The following is a 26,754-nucleotide window of genomic DNA, read 5'->3' as shown; positions in this document are numbered from 1 at the left end:
TTTTTGGACGGCAAGTTTATACACGTGGAATAGTTGGTGCGCTGACATGGGTTTTGAAGTTGAAGCAATTTTAATGTGATTCTGAATTTTAGTATGCAAGCCCAAATGGACTCTCAAACAAAGGAACACTTCCCCATGGGACAGCCTTGCTTTGCTTACTGGTGCCAGGGCAGGTAATGCCACCAGATGCATACACCATGTTCATGGTATGGTGCTATTAGGATCTATCTTGTCATTTGGTCTACAGATTTCAGTGAGGATGTTCTGTTAGTTGGTGCTGCATTAAATTTTTTTTTATAGAACATTTAAACCAGGGCTACCAAAATAGTATAGGGATAAGACCTCACGTTACAAGCAAGAAGACGGTGCCTTTTAAGAGCTGTTCAGTAATTCTAAAATGTGAAAGCTAATGTACCATATGTACTTAATAGATGGGGGGAGGTTAGATTTGCAGCCACTGATCTGGATTAGTCCTGAACAGGATAGTCTCCATTGGTTTTAATAGTTGGACTTGACTTTAGAATGTTAAACCTAACAAAATAAACATGAGTCCAATCTTTATTTGCAATGCTGGTCGAGAAACAACGAAGTGAGAAGGTTGTCTGACCATTTTTGCTTGGATTGTTGTATTGTCCCCACACCTGAGAGCCTCTTCCAACATTCTCTGTACACTTGGGCTTACTTCATATGTGGTATGACTAAACAGAATATCCACTAAGCCCTAGAACTGCACCTACAACTATTTCTGACCTGACCATCTAGCCTCTGAAGCTGTCTCCCCTGGTAACTGAAGTAAGTAGGTGGAATGAGTAGAAACAGAAGAAAAAATGGAGGAGAGCCCAGAAATTACTTGCGTGCTGGATGGAAATTTGTGGAGAGGACGACATATCATTATTGTGGGAAGAGAGAAGGAGAAGCTGTAGTCCATGAAAAACAAACTGGATTGAGAGTTGGGTGTAGTGTTTAGTCATAACTTGCCTGACTCAGTAATTTAATCAAATGCTGTTCACTTACTGGTGTGACATGAATCCAGCTCTCTGTTCCACAAGATGAGGCATACTTGGTTTAGATTATAAATTGACACACTTTTTCCATGAGTGTGCTGTCATTTAAATGAATCAGCACAAGTTATTTTGTTGCAATGCTCACCTCTTAATTTTTTTCAACATTCTCTGTCAGTATGAATGTATATTTTTCTCTTCATTTTAATCTTTTCAGAATGTACTTTGCGGAATCAGATGGTACCCATCAGCAGCACGTGATGTGATTCTGCATATTGAAATAACTTTTTAAATCAAAATTTCAAATGTGATTGTCAATTAAACCTGGGCTTCACATTTCTCACTTCAATGTATCATTGTGGCACTGATCAAATTACTTAATTGTGTTTCTGCAATGTTCGCTGAATCACAGCCACTGATTAGATTGAGATATGATATGAAATTCAGAGGTCGTGGTTAATTTGGAAAATGCTTTAACCTAGCTAGAATAGGATCATAAAATGGTTACAGTTTAGAAGGACATGCCCATGCCTCTTCAAGAACAATGAAGGCAAAATATTGCAGATCCTGGAAATCTGGAATAAACAAAGATAATGCTGGAAAAACTCACAAGGTCGAGCAGGATCTGTGGAGAAAGGAAAAAAAAAGTGAACTTTGTGTTTGGTATGACACTGCTGAGTTTCTCCAGTGTTCTGTGTTTAGTTCTGAGAGCAACTCAGCTGACCTGCCTTTACCCTGTACTTTCCTCTCTGAAGTTGTTCATCCAATCAGCTCAGACTATAGTGGCTTTACCTTTACTGGCAAGCAGTGTGTTCCACATCCTAGCAACTAACTGCTTAAAAGAGGTTTCTTGTCATGTCGTTGTTAGTCTTTTTTGCCATTCACCTTTATATTGATATCATCTGGTTCTTGATCCTTTGACAATAGGAACAGTTTCTCTCTGATTATTCCATCTAACCTCTTAATATCTGAACACTTTGATATCAAATCTCCTCTTGAACATCCTTTTTTGTAAGGAGAATAAAACAGCAATTTCTCCAATCTACTAGAGAACTGAACTCTCTCGTCCCTGCAGTTGTTCACAGAGCATCTTTCTTCCATCCTCCCTAAGGCTTTCCCATTCTTCATGAATTGTGGGATGCAAGATTGGACACACTGCCAGTGAGACTGAATAAGCGTTTAACAGTTCAGCATAATGTTTGTATTCTGTGTCTTTATTTATAAAATCTAGGATCCTGTGTGCCACCTTAGCCACTTCCTCGACCTGCCTTGCTACTTTGTCGTTTGTATACATCTATCCTCAGGTGGCTTTTCTTTTTGCTGCAACCACTTTGGATCCACACCCTTAATTCTATAAGGTCTTGCCTCATCCTACTGACCCAAGTGTGTCATTTTATGAATCCCTTTTTAAAAAAAAATTTAACCTGCCATCTCTCTATCCATTCCATCAAGTTTACCATTATCCACATCAGTTCACAATACTTTCAAATTTTGTATCATCTATAATTTATGAAATTGTCCTGCTCACCAACTCTACATTATTGATACAAATTAGGAAACGCATGGGTCTTAGTACTGACCTCTGAAGTGCCATGCTCTGTACCTTCCTATGGGTGCAGGAAATAACTGTTCAGTTATCTTTACATTCATGCTGCTACTGACCCTTTTTTTATTTGATTGATTTGTCACTATAGTCAAATCTGTCAAATGGTACCTTATGAAATGCCTTTGAAAATCCATGTACACCACATTGACTATTATTCTCATCAATCCTCACTGAGCTTGCTATAAAACTAAATTTAGTTAAATATGATTTGCCTTTAACAAATCAAAACTGCCTATCCGTAATTAATCCACTTTTGTCTAAGTTACTGTTCACTTTGTCCCAGATTATATATTGGTAAATCCTCGCCCACCACCGAGGTTAAACTGTCCGGTCTGTAGATGCTAGGGTTATCTTTATAATCTTTGTTGAACAAGGGTGTCACCAGTTCTCTGATACCATCCCTGTACATAGAATCCCACAGTGGCCCACGATGAACTTTTAATTCAGTAATAATGTTAAATTTTAAAAAAACCTAAACTAATGGTAACCATATACTTAGTATTGATTGGAACAAAAAGTCATCCAATTCACTAATGTCTTTCAGGGAATGAAATCTGTCATACTTATGTGGTCTGGCCTACATATATCTCCAGACTTGCAGCAATGTAGTTAATTATTAACAGATCTCTGAAATGGTCCCAGTAAGGCACTCAGTCCAAGTACAGTTAGGGATGGGCAAGAAATACTGAATGATCCAGCAACATCCACATCCCATGAATGAATAAAGGAATTCTTAATCGGTCCTAGTGACTTATTAACTTTAAATGCAGTCAGCCTTTAAAAATTCCTTTAATCTATCCAATACATTGAATGTTTCCACTTTCACTATGACTGTTGCTGCATGATCTTTTGTAAAATTGGATTTGAATGTTCATTTAACACTTGGGACTGTCCTCTATGCCCCTGTGTAAACATGCTGTTTTGGTCCCTATTTGACTCCAATACTATTTTACCATTGTTTTACTATATATATGCCTACAGAATATTTCTAGGTTCCTTTTGATATTGTTCGCGAGTGTCTTTTAATATTGCCCTCTCATTTTCATTTTCTTTGCTACTTTGAACTTTCTATATTCAGCCAGGCTATCATTTGTATTATCTGCTGACCTCTATTGTATGCACACTCTGTTATATCTCGGTCTGGTTATTCCACCAACGCTGAGTTCCATTTGCATAATCTTTCCCCAATGTGAGAATGTACCTTGACTGTATAAAACGTCCTCACTGAAAGTTGTAGTTAATTAAAACCAACTTTAATGAAGCAGCGATTCTCATCGGTGAAGTAAGGCTTTCCTTGGAGAAAAATTTAAAGCATTTAATGCCTACACTCTGTCAGTTGAAATAGTGTACTTTTTAGTGAAATTCTTTTTTGCTGTTGTATTTTGAAATTAACTTTGTACAAGAGGATGCATGATGGAAGTTCTTTACACATTGGATCATAGGCCTCTGCTCATCCGGGACTTATGCTCCTCATGCTCCAGCTCATTTGTTCATAGTTCTGGATGTAGGTTTGCTCGCTGAGCTGGAAGGTTCTTTCCAGATGTTTTGTCACCCTGATATCGACAGTAATGCAGAGATTCGAACAAACAGCTCTGCCAATCATTCAACCCAAACTTTGGGTCCGCTACATGGATGACACCTTTGTCATCACTAAACGAAGCAAATTAGAGGAAACCTTCAAGACCATCAATAATACCCTTACGGGCATAAAATTCAGTAAAGAGGAGGAAAACAACAACAAGCTGTCTTTCCTAGATGTCACAGTACAGCAAACAGCCAAATGAGAAACTTCATACCAGCGTCTACAGGAAAACAACACATACTGACCAAATATTGAACTACAGAAGCAATTATCCCAACACCCACAAACAAAGCTGCATCAGGACCACACACTGCAGCACAGAGGAAAATCACCTATACTGTATATTCAAAAAGAATGGGTACCAATGAACGCAATCCGCAGATTTCTCAGCAACAAACCCAAATAAGCAGACAAAACGCATCCGGAAACCCTAGCCACTCTCCCCTACATCAAAGACATCTTGGAAATGACTGCTGGACTACTCAGACCCCTTGGCTTCGTGATAGCCCACAAACCCACCAACACACTAAAACAGCAGCTAATGAACTTGAAAGATCCAATACAGACAACAAGCAAAACTAATGTCATTTACAAAATCCAGTGCAAGGACTGTAACAAACACTACATTGGACAAACAGGCAGAAAACTAGCCACCATGATACATGAGCATCAACTAGCCACAAAACGACATTACCCTCTCTCACTAGTATCCTCACATGCAGATGAGGAAGGACACCACTTCGACTGGGACAAACCAAACAGAGACACTCCCGAGAATTCCTAGAAGCATGGCGTTCCAACCGGAACTCTATCAACAAACACACGGAGTTAAACCCCATCTACCACCCCCTGAGAAAAGGAACATGAAATTACATCACCAACCCAAAGAAACCCAAACGTAAAATGCAGCTTTTTATCAGCAGAGCTTCGCCCGAGGCCCACTGAAGATGTTAACTAGTAGGGTGATGAAACGTCTGGAAATGAACCTTTTCAGCTCAGCAAGCAAACCTACATCCAGAACCTCAACCAGCATTATCTTCATTAATCTTAATTCTCCAACCTTGCAAGAACTCATCCAACTGTGTCTTGAATATGTTTAATGAAGCTGCCTCTACTACTTTCTTGGGCAAAGATTTCCATAGATTCATGACTGGCTGGGAAAAGCTGTTATTTCCCCCTAAACTTGAGGCCATATCCCTTAGTCCTAGTCTCACCCACCAGTGGAAACAACTTGCTTGTCTTTATCCTGAAGGAGGGCTTATGCCCGAAACGTCGAATCTCCAGTTCCTTGGATGCTGCCTGACCTGCTGCGCTTTACCAGCAACACGTTTTCAGCTCTTTATCGTATCTAACCCCCTCATAATTTTATGTTTCTATAAGATCCCCTCATTCATTCTTCTAAATTCTATTGAGTACAGTCCCGGGGGCTCAACCCCTTCTCATAGGGTAGCCCCCTCATCTCTGGAATCAACCTGGTGAACCTCCTTTGCACCACCTCCAAACCCAGTATATTCTTCCTCAAATAAGGAGACCAGAACTGTGCACAATACTCAAGGTGTGGCCTCATCAACACCTTGTATTATTGCAGCAGAATGTCCGTGCTCTTAAATTCAGTCCCTCAAGCAATATTCCGTTTGCCTTCCTGATTACTATTACACCTCTAAATCAACTTCTAGCGATTTCATGCATGAGCACTCCTAAGTCCCTTTGCACAACAGCATGCTGCAATCTTTCACCATTTAAATAATACTCTGGCCTCCTATTTTGAATTCCAAGGAGGATAATCTCACATTTACCAACATTATACTCCATCTGTGAGGCCTTCGCCCACACAAGTGATCTATCTAAATCTCTCTGCACAACCTCTGCACGGTTTGCCTTGCTACTCAATTTAGTGTCATCGGCAAACTTGGATATGTTACACTTTGTCTCCTCTTCCACATCATTTATATATATCATGAACAGTTGCAGGTCCAACACCAACCTCTGCAGCACCCCACTCACCACTCTCCAACCACCGAAATGCCCATTTCTCCAAGTCTGCCTGGGACTTCTGTCTGGTGTAGTCTGTTTCTATTGCCCTTGTTGCTGGTCAAGGACTCTGTTAGGGGGTGGGGGTGGGTTCTGCTTGAGCCAATGTGTGGGGGGCTGCTCTTTTTGTCAGGCTGCTATAACTGAGCTGAGAGTGTGGTGCAGGAAAAGCACAGCCGGTCAGGCAGCATCCAAGGAGCAGGAGAATTGACGTTTTGGGCATTAGCCCTTTATCAGGAATGGGCGTTTTTGATAAGGGATAGCATTATAGCTGTACTGAGGGAGGATATTCCTGGAAATGTATCCAGGAAAATTATTTGGGTGCAACTGAGAAATAAGAAAGGGATGATCACCTTATTGGGATTGTATTATAGACCCTCCCCAATAGAGGGAAATTGAGAAACAAATTGGTAAGAAGATTTCGGTAATCTGCATGAATAATAGAGTGGTTATTGTAGGGGATTTTAACTTTCCAAACATAGACTGGGACTGCCATAGTGTTAACAAATTCCTCTCCATCTAGATGCTTAAGTGTGTACAAGATAATTTTCTGATTCAGTATGTGGATGTACCCACTAGAGAAGGTCCAAAACCTGACCTACTCTTGGGAAATAAGGCAGGGCAGGTGACTGAGGTATCAATGGGGGGGCACTTTGGGGCCAGCGACCATGATTCTATTCGTTTTAAAATAGTGATGGAAAAGGATAGACCAGATCTAAAAGTTGAAGTTCTAAATTGGAGAAAGGCCAATTTTGATGGTATTAGGCAAGAACTTTCAAAAGCTGATTGGGGACAGAATTGAGGGACAGCTGGAAAATGGGAAGCCTTCGGAAATGAGATGACGAGAATCCAGAGAAAGTATATTCCTGTCAGGGTGAAATGAAAGACTGGTAGGTATAGGGAATGCTGGATGACTAAAGAAATTGAGGGTTTGGTTAAGAAAAAGATGAAAGCATATGTCAGGTATAGACAAGATAGATCAAATGAATCCTTAGAAGAGTATAAAGGCAGTAGGAGTATACTTAAGAGGGAAATCAGGAGGGCAGAAAGGGGACATGAGATAGCTTTGGCAAATAGAATTAAGGAGAATCCAAAGGGTTTTTACAAATACATTAAGGACAAAAAGGTAACTTGGGAGAGTCACAAAGATGGCCTTTGTGGTGAGCTGCAGAAAATAGTGGAGATACTAAATGAGTATTTTGCATCAATATTTACTGTGGAAAAGGATATGGAAGATATAGAATGTAGGGAAATAGATGGTGACACCTTGAAAAAATGCCTATATTACAGAGGACAAAGTGCTGAATGCCTTGAAACGGGTAAAGGTGGATAAATTCCCTGGACCTGATCAAGTGTACCCTATAACTCTGGAAAGCTAGAGAAGTGATTGCTAGGCCTCTTGCTGAGATATTTGTATCATCGATAGTCGCAGGTGAGGTGCTGGAAGATTGGAGGTTGGCTAATGTGGTGCCACTGTTTAAGAATGGCGGTAAAGGCAAGCCAGGGAAGTATAGACCAGTGAGCCTGACATCGATGGTGGGCAAGTTGTTGGAGGGAATCCTGAGGGACAGGATCTACATCTATTTGGAAAGGCAAGGACTGGTTAGGGATAGTCAGCATGACTTTGTGCATGTCCCTCAAACTTTGTTACTTCTTCAAAAAAGCTTAATCAAGGGGATTGATGAGGTAGAAGTGATCTACATGGACTTCAGTAAGGGGTATGACAAGGTTCCCCATGGGAGACTGATTGGTAAGGTTAGATCTCACTGAATACCTGGAGAACTAGCCATTTGGATACAGAACTGGTTCAAAGGTAGAAGACCAGTGGAATGCCACAAGGATCGGTGCTGGGTTCACTACTTTTCATCATTTTATGTAAATGATTTGGATGCAAGCGTAAGAGGTATAGTTAGTAAGTTTGCAGGTGACACCAAAATTGGAGGTATAGTGGACAACCAAGAAGGTTACCTCAGATTACAACTGGATCTTGATCAGTCTGTTTCCATGCTGTACATCTCTATGACGCTGAGGCTTATGGGTCGGGGTTGAGAGATAAATGGTGAGAGGGTGGGGCTGGTTGGAGGTAGCTGGGAAAGCGATAGGTGGATAAAAGTGATAAGTCAGAGGAGGGAGTGATGGACAAGTCTGGAGGGTGATACCAAGTTGGAGGCTTGGGACTAGGATAATGTGGGGGGAGAGGAAATGAATGCTATAACTGAGCTCAGGTGAGGAGGAGAGGTGGTTTGCACCTGTGTAGATCCCCTGAACCCAACTATTGCATCTCTCCTTTCTCCTCTTTCATAAATCCCTTCCTGAACTCTGAACTCAGTTTCTTACATTGTGGAAGGTAACATGAACATTGCTATATCAGGTAAAGCACCCGGCTGGAGGTAAACTCTCACCAAGCCCCTGACTCCCTTTTTCTCTTTTCTTTTTCCTACCCCCACGGACTGGGGCACAAGCTGTATTCTGGATTTCTGCATTACCCAATCCCCCTCTGCCATCACACTGTTCACCTGGGGTGACTACATCAGAGTCATGCTAATCATAGCCTACTGAAATCATTTGAGCTATTGTAGCTGGTGACAGTTTACGTATGTCATTATCCAGTGTACAGCTAGGATCCTGCAGTTTTGACATGAAAGTGTGCATACAACAGACATTCACCATCCAGTGTACAAATCTGATAAATACTGCTTGGTCAGAGCTGAAGAAATGTTTATTCTTGCCCCTTTCACATGAATATAAAGCATTTTATAACATTAGCAACCCTCTATTACCAAGCCATTAACCTTTCATTGTTTGTTGGATGCAGGATTATGACCAGTAACCCTGTCTCTGCTGTTGCTTCTTTTGACCGACCTAGGGTTCAGTGGTTCCCAACTTTCTTCCACTGTGACCCTATTTTGACGCACAAAAGCCAGCACAACCCTCCAGAGACATTGACTGATTGGTTGGGGAGAGACCGGAGAGAGCTAGTGGGAACCTGTATTCCAGCTACCTGTTGGAGCCAGAGCCCGTGGTTCTGCAATGGGTCAGGGGTCCCTGATAGTCATTGTAGCGTTAGCTCAGAGCTTGCGCCCAAAATTACAACTCGTGACCCATACCTGTCCTAACCTCTGCTTTGGGAAGCCTGACCTAATATATTCCACCTGGACCAGGTAATTTGTGCATTTTTGGTAATGCTCCTTATTTTATAAATGCTTTTCCTTCCTAATGTGTTTCAATCTATTCCAGGTGTTTGTGAAATGCCATTTTGACTACAATCCATCCAACGACAGCTTAATCCCGTGCAAAGAAGCTGGATTAAAGTTCTCCAGAGGAGACATCCTGCAAATTGTGAATCGAGAAGATCTCAATTGGTGGCAGGTTGGCTCAACTTTTCTGTAATGCAATTAAGTTTTTTTTAATTTCAATTAGCTCTAAAATACTAAGGACAAATACATTGTTGTTGAATAATACTTAGAATATCCACTTAAATGCACTTAGATACTCAAATCCCAAGAATGGGTTAAAAAAGGTCTTTGACTATAAAATATTGACTAAATGGTTTTTAAGTGAGAGGAAATAAAAGGATCATTTGTTGACTCATGTGAAGTAAACTGTGTCTTTTGGTCCTGAAGTAGCTCATACTTAATGGTGTGGAATACTGTGTTCAGGCTTTCTGGCAGATCCTGCATCATTTCATCATATTGACAACCTGACACACTGCTGCAGAGGTTTCAAACTGCTGCTTCTTGAAGTGGAACCTTTAATATCCACCTTATTGAGCATTAAACAAGGGGCCACATTTTTTTATATTGTAGCAATTTTTGATTATCGTAAGATTTGGTTTTCTACTTGTAGATGCAGAACAGGGTAATGTTTGGTGATTATATTTTGTCAAGAGAGGTGACAAAATTTCAAGCAATTGGACAATTGTGTTACAAATTTTTGAAGCATTCCATTTTCCAAGTTGAGATTTAAAGCAGAAAACAGTAGTATTTTATTCCTGTTTGATTCTATTTGGTTTTAAGATTTGAAAATGTTGACATGAAGTAAAAAAAATTACATCTCATCTAGATTGTTTGCTTCTAACACATCACCAAGTTGCTATGTGGTAATTTGAAGGGGAAGAAAATTTAGAATTCACGAGGGAATGTTTTTGTGAATCAGTTTACTCTTTTATATTACATAATTGCTTGAGACAGGTTTCTTCAAAACATGTATTTGAATATTTATTAAGTAATTTTGTTTTTGTTTGTTGGGGAGAGACCGGAGAGAGCTAGTGGGAACTTGAGTACAGCTACCTGTTGGAGCCAGAGCCAGTGGTTCTGCAAGTGGTCACAGGTCCATTGTAGCCTCAGCTCGGAGCTCACAACTCGTGACCCATATCTGTCCCACCCTCTGCTTTGGGAAGCCTGGCCTAATATTCCACCTGGACCAGGTAATTTGGGAATTTTTGGTAATGCTCCTTATTTTATAAATGCTTTTCCTTCCTAATGTGCCTCAGTATATTGAGGGCATCACTGGCTATGCCAGGATTTATTGCTCATCCCTAATTGCCCAGAGGGCAGTTAAGAGTCAACCACATTATTATGAGTCTGGACACACACACAGGCTAGAGCAGGTAAGGTTGCCTTCCCTAAAGAACATTAGTGAACCAGGTGGGTTTTTCCAACAATCGACAATGGACTCCTGGTCACCATAGACTCCTAATTCCACATATTTATTGAATTCGAATTCCATCATCTGCCATGGCAGGATTTGAACCCAGGTCCCCAGAACATTTCCTAGGTTTCTGGGTTAAGAGTTCAACAATAATACCACTAGGCCATTCCCTCCCCTTGAGTAAATATTGTGGAACAACATACAAATAAATTTCTGTCAAAGCAGAAAAAATGAAAATTAGCAAGTAGGTCATTCAGCATCTTCAACGTCGATTCCTAAACGTTTCACTGCCCTGAATGGTTAAAGAGATGCAGCTTAACAAATTGAAATTGTGCAGGTCAACTTTGAAATATGATTGACTTGTGGAATAGATCACCAAGGAGGAAGCAAGCACTTTTGGTTCAGGATCATCTAAAAGGAACAATTGCAATGGTCTAAATTAACTTTGTCTATTTTTTAAATAGCATTTTTTTTTAAAAAGAAGCTTTATGTTCTAAATAAGACCACTTTTATATCTTTACCTCACTTGTAAGAAAGTAGTTGATTTATATTTGTAACATTGTGAATCTAGGAAACATGTTTATTCTTGTTTCGTGGTCTTGACTAGAATTTACCTACGATGTCGTGTGTGAGCAGTTTAATTATCCCATTCATGAGGCACATGTACACTGATTTTTCTTGTTTCAGGTGATAGGGCTGGCTGTTATAATGGATTTAAGGCCACAATCCTCTGATACTGATTGCTTAACTTGTATTTTGCCAGCAAAGGGGAAAATTCAACAGTGAAATCTGTCAGAAGACAATGTTACCTGTGATTGGAAAGACATTAGTAGAATGTCTTTCATTGGCTAACATTAGTAGAATGTGAAATGGTTTGTTTTTGCTGCTTTATTTGTTTTCACTTTATTGTCTGTGTCAACAATTCCATGTGGAAATTCATTTTCAGTACAGTTCGTTTTGCTGTGACACGTGTTTTGTTCATGCAAATTCGCTGTAACACGATTGACGAATTGGGGACATTTGTTTCTAAAGCGTGAATTTGTGCTGGCTGTCATGTGATTACAACGCTAACACTTCAAGCGCAGTTTCTAAATCATGATTTTTCTATAACACGGAGTTGCACGAGAAGGTAACCATTGCATTATAGAAGAACTACCTCTGCATTGTTCACTTATTTAAAATTCCATACTAATAAATAATGACAATAGGGAAAAATGTTCGATCACAAAAATCTAATTTTAATTAAAATGTATAATAAAACTCTTTCACGCTAATCGGTATCGTCAGTGAGCGAATCCACCTTGTACATATCCTCATTCGTGCATCAACTCTTGTTAGACATTTTCATGGAAAAGAACACAGGTTAGTTTGGGAACGAATTTGTCCTCTGTCTGAGAGATTGTAGCCTTTTCCCTGAATGGGTCCAACAGTGAAACTGAGCCCAGGTATGAGTCATATTGTTCATGACACTCGTTACAACTGTTAAAACTCTTTTAGCGCAGGTTTCATCAAGGAAGATCACTTCATCAGGTATCCTTCCTGCTCTGTATCCTTAGAGTCTGATTTCATACCTTCCTGTTTAATAATAAACTGAACAATTCTGATACTAGATCTTCGGCAGGTGTTACCTGGAATTATTTCTTCTGTGATCCTCTATATTTGTTTTCAAATCTGCATTAAATTTATTTTATATTATGCCATAGTCTTTCCCTCAGTGTCCATCTTTGGTAGAACATTTCATGTTCCACTAACATCTACAACAAGGATGGTCCTGGTGTTCCCTTTCAATTTTTAATAATGATCCTTTCTTTCTGTTACTGATCCACAAAGCACTGGGTCAGTTAAAACTTTTCATAACCTTGAAAATATTCATTTGATCCTCGTTAATTCATTTTGAGTAAAAAATCATTTAACTTTCTCCACCCATAGCCCCTAATTCCTGCACCATTTTAACATATCTATTTTGTGGTTCGTGTCTCAATCCTGTGCAAAGCAATGTAATTTGTTTTAAAATAGTGTTTTTATAGTTTCCCTCTTTCTTTTAACTAAATCATATAAATACACACCAATCTTGGAGCTACTGTTTAATTTTACAGATAAGGCCTCTAGTTTTTCAGTGTAGATTTTCTGTTAGTTATGACCATTTTTGATATTTTAATCTAAAGCAATTGTAATAATTGTACTAATTAGGATAATACAAAGCTGCATATTGATTTGGGTGGGCGTTCGGTCTCCGAGATCCATTAGTCCACAGGCTTTTCTATTCACTGGAATTTGAAAAGCTATCTAGGACCCGTGTGAACAAAACAAACAACTGCATATTTCTTTATCCATTCAGATTAAAGAATCACTCATGATTAGTGCCGACGAGGTGGTATTAATTACAGAGGTCGATTCTGTGTCAAATCATCAACAGTAGGTGTAATAGAGAGGGAGAAAGAAAGACAGGAGATAAAGTGTTTTTCATGTGAAAGAATGAAACTCCATATTTTTAGAAGTTAATTTTCAGTAGCAGGAAAGTTATTTCTCGCTAAAACTTTTCACATAAACTCTCTGCATACCAAAATTCTAAATTAATTTTCTGATGCGTTTATGTGTCTTCAGTAACTTTTACGCCATTCCTAGGTGGTATTCCTGGGCTGAGTCCCACCAAGAAAGCTGGAAGACTTCAGTAACTCGGAAAGCAACTTTCTGATGTCTGAGTAGAAGCACGCAATTCTGGAAATACTCTAGCCAGGTCGAATTTGATCAGGGGAAAATTTAGAGTTCAAATGCTGGATATATCCAAGTCAAGAGACATTTGATGAAATTTCATGACTCCGTGCACTTGCCAAGGAGAAATGTATCCTGATTAGCATGATCATTTATTGGTATATCCATTACCCTGAATGCAGATCAGAGTTGGCCATAAGGGTTACAGAGTGCCAAATTAGTTGATCTTAAAAAGCCCATCTCAGTTCTATGTCACAGTTCTACTAGACGTTATTTGCTCTAGCCCTCACTACCCAGCCATGGCAACACATACGTAGACCCACTGACCACCCTTTGCTCTTAGCCCTATATGCCAACGCCCCCAGTATTCACCATGGGCAATTATCAGGAGTCCTGCTGATGTGAAGTAAAATTGCTGACTTCATAATGTAATATACTCTCGTTTATGACAATCCATTAAATATGTTTAAATTCTGACAGGTAATGTATCCCTTATAAAAACACCTGTTTTTATTCATACCCCATATTAGAGTCAGGAAACTCTTTACTAGCATTCTGAGCTATTGATTAAACTGTAGTTCACAATTGCTCCAAATGTTGCAGTGAGCACAGGTGGAAGCAGTCAATCAGCAATTATATGATAATGGTTGCACTTGGAGTTAAATTGCCAAGAAGATACTGGGACTGTTTTGTTGATTTTTGATACTCAATCACAGGCAGACAGGTATTTTACAGATTTTAAAGGGCAGAGGATTTGAAGTTTGGAATTCTTCACAGTACATCTAACCTTCACAAGCATTTGCCAACAGATAAAATACACAGGGGCAGCGTTTTGGAATCCCCAAATTGCTCTTGAAATTCCTGTGACAGAGGACACCATCTGAGAATAGTTGTCCCTGTAGCTAGAATTGAACGGAATAGTGAGGAACTGCTCATCCAGCCACAGACCGGTTCTATCTTGTGGTTGCCACCGATAGGCTCTTTGTGAATGAGTCAGCAAGACCTGGAGACTCCGAGATGGGAATGGGATGCAAAGCTGTCTGACAGGAGAGGGGGATCAGTCAGCAACCCAGAAGAGAGATTCGGAGCAAACTTTTCTCATTTTGTGTATGTGAATCAAAATCCTTCCTTTCAACAAGCCTCCAGAAGGTATTGTTCTTAAGTGACTTCATCACCTAATGAAGGAATCAATGAGATTGAACACAGAACCTCTGGAAAACAAACAAATTGCCTCTAATTGAGCAGAAGCCCTCAAGAGGAGCCCCTTGGGAGAAGGTGAAAAATTATTGAGCTCTTGCATTTGCACCTCCACTCAATAAGTTCATCAACACTTATTACTGTTGGAGATTATTCCTGGTGTGAAAATCACTTCTGCTTGTCCAATGCAGTGTGTTAAATGATTCAGCCGATCAATACATACACTCATGTGGGTCTCATTCACCAGTTTAAAAACCTCTAGAATCTCGACAACTCTGTGATAAATCAGCCTCAAACCTATGAGCATCCATGAGATGAATGTCATTGCTGAGTTAGTTTCGATAATGGAAATTTGAAGTATTTGTTTACTTTTTGTATTCCAGGTGCTCACCCTCCTTCCTCCCTGTTCCCACTTCCTATCTCCCCAAATGAGGTTTGGCTTTTTGTTTTTTTTTGTTGTTGACCTATTCCGATGGATCCACTTTTCCAGTCTGGCTGTCAGGTCGGTCTTCACAAGACCCTACAATTCCAAATCCAACTAGATGTCGTAAAAATGTTTTGGCATCAGGATAATTGCAAGGAAGTTGTATAAATATTAGCATCTATCTATAGTTAAGGGTTCTAAAACAAAACTCCAGTAATGAAAATGTTGATACAGTTAGGAGATTTTGTCCAGAAGTCTGTATTTCTTAAGAGATTGCTTTGGTGTATGTGCCTTTTTCTATTGTTTTAATTCAAATTCTAGTCTCTTTAAGGTTAAAGCTGGTTTAAGCTAGTTTGGAGAAGATTTGTAGCTCAGGTTGAGGTTCTGGATGTAGGTTTGCTTGCTGAGATGGAAGGTTCGTTTTCAGATGCTTTGTCACCATACGAGTTAACATCATCAGTGAGCCTCTGGTGAAGCACTGGTGGTATGGCCCATTTTCAATTTGTGTTTAGGTTTCCTTGGGCTGGTGATGTTATTTCTAGCGGCGATGTCATTTTCTGTTTTTCTCAGAAGGTGATAAATGGGATCCAAATCAAACGACATTTACAAAATACCTTGTAAAAACTGTAACAAACACTACATCGGACAAACAGGCAGAAAACTAGCCACCAAAATATATGAACATCAACTAGCCACAAAAAGACATGACCCACTATCACTAGTACCCTTACATGTGGATGAGGAAAGACCCCACTTTGACTGGGACAACACATCCATCCTAGGACAAGCCAAACAGAGACACATGAGAATTCCTAGAAGCATGGCATTCCAACGGGAACTCTATCAATGAACACATTTGACTTAGACCCCATTTATTGCCCCCTCAGAAAAAGAACAGGAAATAACATCACCACAGGAAATGACATCACCAACCCAAGAAAACCTAAACACTTAAATAGAAAGCGGGCCATAAACCCAGTGCTTCAACAGAGGCTCACTGATGATGTTACAAAGTATGGTGATGAAACGTCTGAAAACAAACCTTTCAGCTCAGCGAGCAAACTTACATCCCTGGTTTAAGCTGTTTGTACTGAAAATGTGCAATGCTTCTTGACATTTGATGTTTTTGCTGTAGTGGATAGACGAATGAAGTTATCAAAATAACTTTGGCAAAACCACTTGACAATCAGTAACCTTCATACGATACAAAATTACTGCATGTTTCTAGCTAATCCTTATGAAGCAAACTACAAATCACTCTCTCTATCATATTATCCAGCTACTTCATTTATACACTGAATTCTCAGCTGCAGATTTAGAATCAAAGGTTATAATCTGCAGGTTGGTGAGTGGAGAGTGCAGTGAGACAGGAGAGGTCTGATGACTGACACTTCATTAGTGCAAAATGGAAAGAGAGGACATGCTCAAGAAGTCAGGAGTTGGTGGAAAATGAGTCACCAGATGAGCCATCAATTACAGATGCAATAGATTAAACTGAAATGAAATGGGTTTGCAGGAAGTACAGCTTTTGGAGCTGGGATGTCCAGCAGCTTGTATAAAAGAACTCCAGGCTAGATCTAATCAAGAGACAGTGACACATGATTCACAAATGTTAAACAGGACTGTTTAAATTGTCTGCAACGCGGTAATTAAGATCTCCAGTGACATGGCATGCTGAAAATCAGTAGCCCTGGATTAGGCCTGATCTTTAAAGATAAATAACCATTTGAAAATGAATATGTTCCACAACTTCAAGTACCTGTGTAAAACTGTAATAATATGCTCTTAGAAAGATCAGAAAGACTGTCTTCCTCTGAGAATAGAGTGTACTCCAGCAAATGTCGTAACTTGTGAGAGATAATTGGAGTAGTTGTGTTTAATTTCAGGCTTATCAAATGAAGGGAGGAGGAAATGCAGGTCTCATTCCCAGTCAGATGTTGGAAGAGAAGAGGAAAGCTTTTGTTAAACGGGACTGGGATCTAACAGGTTCCTCAGGTAAAGCTGTTCAATGTTTTTAAGTTGGCGTCGCTTGCTTACATGCACTTGTGAATGAAATAACAAAAACATCACTTTGAGTTCTGTTTTGTTCTTTGAACCAGGACCATTTTGTGGTGCAATAATCGGTAAAAAGAAGAAAAAAATGATGTACCTGACGACTAAAAATGCAGGTAAGTCTTCCAAGGTGTTGCTGCTTTTCACTGGAGATCAAAAACTCTGATTTACATTTCTGGTTTGGTGTTTTAATTGGTTTAAGTTATTACTATCTAAGGTAGTTAGTTTTCATAAGCGAATTCGAAACCATTTTGATGTTGTTAAATATCCACAGGGAAACTGCGTGTATAAGCAAACACAAATGGCAGCAAGCGAAAACAGAAATTGCTGGAAAAGCTCAGGCAAATCTGGCAGCATCTCTGGAGAGAAATCAGAGTTAACGTTTTGTGTTGAGTGAACCTTCTTCAGAATGCAGAAGGGTGACTTTACCTGAAACATTAACTCTGATTTCTCTTCAAAGATGCTGCCAGACCTGCTGAGCTTTTCCAGCAATTTTATGTTTTTGCTTGATTTACAGCATCTGCAGTTCTTTCAGGTTTTTACAAATGGCAGTAGTACTTGCAATGGTAATGAAAATGATGACTTTTGAGGAAACTTTTAAAGGCAAGGATATTTAGCAAGTGAGTGAGTTTGAGTAGAATACTGAGAAGAAAGAATACTCACCAACAGCATGATGTGCAAATGGAGCTAAGAATGAGAAACCTCCTCCTGCTGCCCCATATAGTTCAATGCCCTAGCTTGGGATGCTAGTAAGGGGGCTTGCCTAAGGAGTTTAGCTGTGAGTTTGTCAATTCACTGGGAATTGAATAAGGGTAAAAGTGGAAAAGGTTATGGCAATTGCTAGCGGTGAGGAAGCGAGAGGGTAGCTGTTGTAAACTTGGTGAGGTTGGAAGAGACATGAAGTGTAAAGTTCTGAAAGCATATTTGGAATGAATCCTGGGTGTTTGTGGAGAAATCGGTTGTGCTTGGATTTGTGATAAAGTGGGAGCGGACTGCTTGGTGTTGGGATACATCTGATTCAGGCTGCAGAAGAGCAATTAGAGTCATAGAGTCATAGAGATGTACAGCATGGAAACATACCCTTCGGTCCAACCCGTCCATGCCGACCAGATATCCCGACCCAATCTAGTCCCACCTGCCAGCACCCGGCCCATATCCCTCCAAACCCTTCCTATTCATATACCCATCCAAATGCCTCTTAAATGTTGCAGTTGTACCACATCCTCTGGCAGCTCATTCCATACACGTACCATCCTCTGCGTGAAAAAGTTGCCCCTTAGGTCTCTTTTTTATATCTTTCCCCTCTCACCCTAAACCATTGCCCTCTAGTTCTGGATTCCCCGATCCCAGGGAAAAGACTTTGTCTATTTATCCTATCCATGCCCCTCATAATTTTGTAAACCTCTATAAGGTCACCCTTCAGCCTGTTCAGCCTCTCCCTCTAGCTCAGATCTTTCAACCCTGGCAACATCCTTGTAAATCTTTTCTGAACCCTTTCAAGTTTCACAACATCTTTCCGATAGGAAGGAGACCAGAATTGCACACAATATTCCAACAGTAGCCTAACCAATGTCCTGTACAGCCGCAACATGACCTCCCAACTCCTGTACTCAATACTCTGACCAATAAAGGAAAGCAAACCAAACGCCTTTTTCACTATCCTATCTACCTGCGACTCCACTTTCAAGGAGCTTTGAATCTGTACTCCAAGGTCCCTTTGTTCAGCAACACTCCCTAGGACCTTACCATTAAGTGTATAAGTCCTGCTAAAATTTGCTTTCCCAAAATGCAGCACCTTGCATTTATCTGAATTAAACTCCATCTGCCACTTCAGCCCATTGGCCCATCTGGTCCAGATCCTGTTGTCATCTGAGGAAACCCTCTTTGCTGTCCACTACACCTCCAATTTTGGTGTCATTTGCAAACTTACTAACTGTACCTCTTCCGCTCGCATCCAAATCATTTATGTAAATGACAAAAAGTAGAGGGCCCAGCACCAATCCTTGTGACACTCCACTGGTCACAGACCTCCAGTCAGAAAAACAACCCTCCAATTAATCTTCAATATTTGATCATTTGATGGCATCACTAAAATGAAGGTATATTTGTATAGTAAATATTAACAATAAACAATAATAACATGATAAACAGTTATCAGTACGGAAACTGAAAGTGTGCAAATACTTTGTGGACAGAGGAGCAGCATTGACATTCGAGTTGGAAATGCCTTCCATCAGCACTCTTTCCCCAGGCACTCTCATTTCAGCTTCTGCAGTAATTATCCTGAGGAAGGAGATGCTGTATGACTCGCCTCCTTGAATGACAAAATGTGTGAGCAGACTCATCTCTAATTACATTTAGCTGCAACATGCTGCACTTTGAGGAAATAAAGTGTGCCCCACACACACACACACTTTACAAAAGCTTGTTGAAAAACCTGATTAAGAGTATGGGTCAATTTTGAATTCCTGTGATCAGTTTTTCACATGATTTTGATGAAAGTAAGTTGTTTTCTCAGGTTTGGGGCAACAAGTGGTCAAATAAAAAGTGGTTAAAATGCTACTGCATTTCTTTTCTCTAATGTTTATAACAGCATATTTTTATTTATACAGTGTTTTTAACATCATAAAACATCCCAAGGTGCTTCACAGCCATGTTATAAAGCAAAGTTGGAAACTGACCAAATAAAGAAGATATTAAAGCTGATAGGAGACAGTCTAATCAGGACTGTCTCTGAAGGTTTCCCTTAAAATAAGAAAGAGGGGAAAGGGGGTAACTTCAGAACTTAGAACTGAGACATTTAAAGCCAAGGGCACCAGTGGTGGAGCAGTTCGATACTTAAGATACCAGAGTTAGATAAGCACAGGTATCTCAACCTGCTGAGAGGGTAAAGAAGACCAAAGGGATGGGCTCGGATAAGGTCATGGAGGGATTTGTAAGCAAGGATGTGGACTTTAAAATAGAATTGTTGCCTGAACTGAGGTCAGTCCAGACCAGTGAGCACAAGGCCAATGATGAGAAGGACGTGTTTTGAGTAAAAGGACATGAACAGCTGAGGTCTGGGTGACTTCAGTTTTGCAGAGATGGGAAACCAGCCAGATTCATTGCAACAGTCATATCTAGAGGTAATAAAGGCATGAGTGAGAATTTCAACAGGGAGCCGGGTTCAATTCCGGCCTTGGGCGACTCTGTGTGGAGTTTGCGCATTCCAAATGGGTTTCCTCTGGGTGCTGCAGTGTCCACCCACATTCCAAAAGATGAATTGGCCATGCTAAATTGCCCATGGTGTTAGATGCATTAGTCCGGGCTAAATGCAGGAAAATGAGTCTGGGCATTTTACTCTTTGGAGGGTCGGTGTGGACTTGTTGGGCCAAAGGGCCTGTATCCACACTAGAGGGAATCTAATCTAATCTAGGATGAGTGAAGTTGAGGCAAAATAAGTGGTGATAACGATGCCATAGATATCTGTTTGCAAGTTCATCTCTGCATCAGATATATTTGCAAGGTGTGCGTTCATTTCAGACAATTGCTAGGCAAACTGATTTGGAGGCTAAGGACCAGCATTTTGTGACCAGGCTGAAGGCGGCAATATTGACAACATTGGTCTTCTCAGGATTTACTTTGTCAGAAATTTTCTGTTCATCTGATACCAAGCGAGAGATTAACAACAGTGGAGGAGTATGAGGAGCTAGGTACAAGTGAAAATTTGGTGCTTTCAGATGAGGTGATGGAGCAGCATTTAGTTCAGAAATAGAAGGTCAAAGGTAGATCCTTGGCTCACCAGAAGTAATGGTGCAAAAGGGAAACCATTTCAATTAGTACTGTTGCTATACTAAGTGTAGCAGTGTTTGACCTGGAAGCAATAACGGTGAGGAAAATTCGTAATTACTATCAACTCTTTGGGGGAATCTCCAATCATGTTTTGAAAATTCTTGTTATGGGTTTTTAAGGGTTAGAATCAGTTGTAAAGGGAATATTGAGAAATATTGGTCCATGGGACATTAATCTTTGACCCTGGAAGTAGTACCAACATGAAGGATGTTAAAATATGGAAACCTTGTGACAACCAGATATGAATGAAGAAAGGGAAGAGCTGAAAGAGAAGAGATGATCAATAAGCCAAGATGGAGAGTGGATTCCTGTCTGGTTGGAAAGCATGTTTAGAACTGTTACTGCTGTTTCTTCCTCTTCCAAATAATTGGACACCCAAAAGCAGGCATATTGTGAGAAAGTAAAGGCAGTTTTGGAGAATTTATATTTCTTGACAGCCAGAGAGGCTGAGAAAGTTCCGGAAGGTAAGGCCACATGGCCAGAGACCTGTTTCCCTGGATGTTACTGTCTGTGGAGAGTCCTTAAAGAAAAGAGACTGTAATTCTGTTTGGAAGATGCATTGCTGAAACTAAAACTATACAAACAGTCTGCTCTTTCTCTCAACCCTGAACTAGTCGTTGTTGTATCTGCTGTTTCACATGTAATTTATCATTTGTTCTGACTGTGATTTGTCTGTTAATTTGCATTTAACTTGTGTTGATCATTGCAATCCCCGTGGAGACTGATAACTTTAAGCAAAGGATTTGAACTTCCGAGTAATCGATTTCAAAATATTCATCCACAAGATTTTAACCTTATGACTTTACAAAAGCAAAGTCAGCGTGGATTGAACATTGTTCATCAAGGAACTATTATTCTAAACTGAAGAAATAGTAATCCTCATTAATGTGTTAACATGATCGGTAATCCGACAAAGTGTGTATTTCTCCCTGAATTGTAATGTTGAGTGATTACTTTAAGGTTCTCTCCCTTGGTTTGCAGAGAAATCCCAAGGTGATTATCAGCACTTAGGCAGCTCCAGTTCTTTCTCTTCCTGGCTTTGACAGGGCAAACTTTCCAGGGTCTTCCCAGTCCCATGGTTGAATCTCTTTAAACAGACAAAGTCCTCCCTCCTGTGGTCTGCCTGACAGCTTACATGGGACATAACCTTCAGTACCACCACATAAGTCGCAGCGTTTTGTCTCTGTCAGATGTTTCTCCTGCCAGAACATCTATGTTGCCTCTCCCCTCAATGCCGCACTGTCCCTGTCCCTTGGCCTTCTGTCACCCCACCCCTCTGTCCCCATATCCCTCTATCGTTTCCAGGGGAGTTCTGTACTCTTCTGCAAAATACCACTTATTATATGTTGTCATTTCTTTCACTTTTTGGAATTGTAGTCAGTGGTAATGTAAGCAAAATTGGGAACCAGTTTCCACTCAGTAAGTCCCAGGAAGAGCAATAAAAGAGAACTGATCTTTCATTTCAGTGATTTTAGTTGAGGGATACATATTGATCAGGAGACTAGGCAATCACTCTTGCTAATCTTTCAAAGCTGCTATGCGATCTTTTGCAATCTGATGAGGCAGCATTTCCTCAGTACTGCACTGAGATGTCAGCCTAAGTTATTTTCCAATACATTTGGATGCAGTTTGCAAATCAGAAGATTCTTTATTGGGGCGAGTTTACTGCCACAGGCCAAGACTGACACTTTAGATCATCACAGACAAAATTTGAAGTACAGTGGCTGCATTTGGAATATTGTGAGCTGTTTTGGGCCCTGTCTCTAACATTAATCAGGATTACTGTTTCTTTAATTGAGAATAATAGCTGCTTGGTGAACAGTATTTAATCCGTGCTGACTTTGTTTTTGTACTGGCCTTGGAGTGGGCCCAGAGCAGGTTACAAGAATAATTCTGGAGATGAAGGACTAGTCATTTTGAGGAGCGGTTGAGGATTCCCAGTCTGTACTTGGAGTTTAGAAGGATGAAGGGCAGGGGTAGATCTCACTGAAACTTACAGAAAACAGAATGGACATGGAGTCGATGTTTACAGCTAGGACCCATGGGCACAGCCACAGAGTGAAGTAATGACCCTTTCAGAACTAACATGAGGATGTTTTTTTGTGCAGAGGGTCATGATTCTGTGGAACTCATTGCCACAGAAGTCTGTGGGGGCCCAGACATCAAATATATTTAAGGTAGAGAGAGGTTCTAGGTTAGTAAGTGGATCAAGGATTATGGGGGAAGGCAGGGTTGAGAAACATATCAGCCATGATTGAGTAGTGGAACCGACTCAATGGGCCAAATGGTCTAATTCTGCTCCTATATCTTGTAGTCTATGGTCTTAAACTTTCAGGTCTCAAAGCAGTTTTAAGCAAAGCCCCAAGATCGGGCTTCAATCAGAGAATTCAGTCACTGAGAAAAGTTGGAATCAGTGTAGTCTTTTTTTCATTCTTGAATGGAGTCTGTGCAGCAAAGAAGGCCTCATTATAATCAAAAGGATGGTACCTGAGGCAATGCAGTGCTCCCTTGATGTTGAGAGTGTTCCTCACTGTCTCCTGCTACATTAATGTCCCTGTCGAAGTTACATGTTTCAGCCCTCTATATAGGGCTTGGAATCCCAACTTCCTCTAATGATTTTGTTCAGTTTTTAGTTTCACAACAAATGAGATATATTTGGTTTTAAATTTTGCTTTTAGTTGATCAGCTGAACTCAACTGATTAAAATTTCTTCTATGTTATTAAAACTTTGCATTGTGAAGAATATTAGTTCTAATATTTTTACTGGATTCACACCAAGAGTTTGATCGACATGAAATAATGATCTATGAGGAAGTAGCCAGGATGCCACCTTTTCAGAGGAAGACCCTCGTGTTGATAGGAGCTCAAGGTGTGGGACGACGGAGTTTAAAGAACAGACTTATCGTAATGAATCCCATGCGATTTGGAACAACAGTCCCATGTAAGTTTTTATTGCAACTGGCAGGAATGATGGTTTTGGTTGAGAGTTCTTTCGTTCATTTCTACCTTCCTCTCTTCTGCATAATGGCCAGTCTCCCGGGGCAATACTGTTGGATAACTGTCCAGCAAGAGAGTTCTAAGAGTGGGACAAAGTGTTTAAAATAGAAGTTAATGTAGCGTTCGCCGAGAGCTGCACCATAATGTATTAGCTGCGATTACAAAGTTAGCCGTGACTGTGCCTCTACATCAAATAGTAGCAGATAAAGCAATGTGTTGGTTCTTCAGAATATTGAGGAAGTTAGAAATTAAGTATAAATTATTTTTTTTGAAAGTTGTTCAGTTTTGTTTGTCTGTGTAGAACTCAATATTTAATGAACTTTAAATGTAGACTATCCCATGCAGCCTTATTCCAGATCGTAATGAGAAGGCAGCTTTTCTCCCCAAATCTGAGCTCATGAAGACACTCATAATCAGCACCTCTCCTTCCAGACCATGGATCGATACTGGGATCTTCCTGGCCTGTGTACTTATGTAATATTTTAATTAACTGAAATCTTTGTTTTAACATTTGGGAATCACTGAGATTTCATCCTTGCTGTGATATTCTGATCTACCAAAGGACTGTTGGAAACAGTTACATAGCTACAGAAACCTCAATTTCTTGAAAATCTTTCTTACCCATAAAAAACAGGAATTTTTAAAATTATTTTTCTCCTATCAACAGAGGGAAGAGTTAATTTTGGCTAACGAAATGATACTGGAATGGACTGGCTATTTGAATAAAATAACTTTTGAATTTACAATGAATTGTGATCCAACAGAATTAAATTTTCAATAAATATGAGAAGACTGCACTTTCTCTCTGCAATTGTATCACGAAGTTGCAATTTAACAAGAAACCTGAATTTTTATATGATTTCTTTTGATTTTGAAATATTTCAATAGGTATCAAGTAATAACATTTTGGCAGGAAGAACAAGGAGAGGAAATCTAAAATGAAGGTACAGCTTTTATAGGGATGCAGGAACAGAAAGGCCCTACTTGTACATTACTGAAGGAGGCAGGGCAGGTAGAGAAAGTGTTTGAAACAACATACAGAATTAAGGGATTTACTATTGAAAACATTCACTAGAGGTTGATGCAGGCCAAACATTAGCTATGGGAAAAGAAGTTGGAAAAATATCATTTGTAACATTTTAAAATATTTTGTTTTTATTGTGTTTTACTGTAGTTACTTCAAGAAAACCAAGAGATGATGAACTAGATGGACATGCGTACAGATTTGTGTCAAGGATGGAAATGGAAATGGACATAAAGGGCAGCAGATATCTGGAGCATGGAGAGTATGAAGGAAATCTCTATGGGACAAAGATTGACTCAATCCATGAAGTTGTTAGTACGGGAAGAATGTGCATTTTGGATATCAATCCACAGGTAGAATAATATGGTTGGTCACAAATAAGAGGAGAAAGTGAGGACTGCAGATGCTGGAGATCAGAGCTGAAAAATGTGTTGCTGGAAAAGCGCAGCAGGTCAGACAGCATCCAAGGAGCAGGAGAATCGACGTTTCGGACATAAGCCCTTCTTCAGGAAAGCCCTTCCTAAAGAAGGGCTTATGCCCGAAACGTCGATTCTCCTGCTCCTTGGATGCTGCCTGAGCTGCTGCGCTTTCCCAGCAACACATTTTTCAACTCTGGTCACAAATAAGACATTTATATCTAGATTAATTGCACAGTGTGATGCCTGCTGAGTACAACCTGGGAATTTTAAATCTGCACGATATAAACAACATTTTTAAAAAGTTTTAGAAGCTCAAATTTTCTGCAACATTCCCTGTTGTGTTCTATACCACTGCTACAGGCTGACTCAAAAATATTGATTTTCAACTAGCTTTGAAGTTTGTGACCTTTTTAATTTTTGAGAAGAGCAAAATGAGTATAGCACTGATTTTTCACATTCATGCAACCACAGCAGATATCTGTTGTTCTTAATGCATTTCAGTCCAAACTATGCTTTTGTTAGCTTAGCAATTCATCCTTTCCTCTCTAACCACAATAATTAGTAGTCATGCTCATATAGATTCAGCCAATTATTTATTTTGAATGCTAGTTAAATTATTCCATAAGAAAGCTACACCAAAAGCATGCTCGTACCTGGCATATGGAGAGGTGGTTGTGGTTGTTGGAGGTCAGTCATCTTGACTTCAGGGTATCTCTGTAGGAGCTCCTCGCAGAAGGGTCTGTTTCCGTGCTGATTCTATAAATGTTCCATGCTCAACCATTTTCAATAGTTGTAGTCACAACACTGACTACAACTATTCACGTTCTCTATTAACAGTCTGGACAAAGGAACTGAGGGCACAGTTGCTCAGTTTGCAGATGACACAAAGGTAGGTAGAGAGGGAGGTGGTGTTGAGGAAGCAGGGAGGCTGCAGCTCACCAACACCTTCTCAAGGGCAAATGGAGATGGGCAATAAATGCTGGCCAGCAGCAATGCCCACATTCTCCCCCACCCCACGATAACAAGGTGATACTCTGAGAAATTCTACTATCTAGAATTTAAATTGGGTTGGAATCAATTCATGAGCAGGAGGTAAGAAATTATGTAGATGAAGTGGGATTGGTGAAACAGAATATCCTTTTCTCAGCCCAGTACCTACCAGCCACCTAGAGTCATAGAGATGTACAGCATGGAAACAGACCCTTCGGTCCAACTCATCCATGCCGAC

General features: G+C 40.0%; 1 protein-coding gene across 5 annotated transcripts in view; it reads left to right on the top strand.

The window, feature by feature from the left end:
- The window catches only part of LOC132815666 (protein PALS2-like), a 148,085-nt gene that overhangs the window by 115,702 nt on the left and 5,629 nt on the right, over nucleotides 1-26,754 (top strand). For all 5 annotated transcript variants that reach the window (XM_060824675.1, XM_060824674.1, XM_060824672.1 and 2 more), the window contains 5 exons: nucleotides 9,458-9,589; nucleotides 17,090-17,198; nucleotides 17,303-17,371; nucleotides 23,866-24,027; nucleotides 25,258-25,460. In XM_060824675.1, coding sequence (XP_060680658.1) covers nucleotides 9,458-9,589; nucleotides 17,090-17,198; nucleotides 17,303-17,371; nucleotides 23,866-24,027; nucleotides 25,258-25,460 — 675 coding nt within the window. The remainder of the gene's footprint in view (nucleotides 1-9,457; nucleotides 9,590-17,089; nucleotides 17,199-17,302; nucleotides 17,372-23,865; nucleotides 24,028-25,257; nucleotides 25,461-26,754) is intronic.

The sequence above is a fragment of the Hemiscyllium ocellatum genome, chromosome 5, assembly GCF_020745735.1.
Source record: "Hemiscyllium ocellatum isolate sHemOce1 chromosome 5, sHemOce1.pat.X.cur, whole genome shotgun sequence".
In the NCBI taxonomy this organism is placed as follows: Eukaryota; Metazoa; Chordata; class Chondrichthyes; order Orectolobiformes; family Hemiscylliidae; genus Hemiscyllium; species Hemiscyllium ocellatum.
This window is presented reverse-complemented; position numbering and strand designations above follow the sequence as displayed.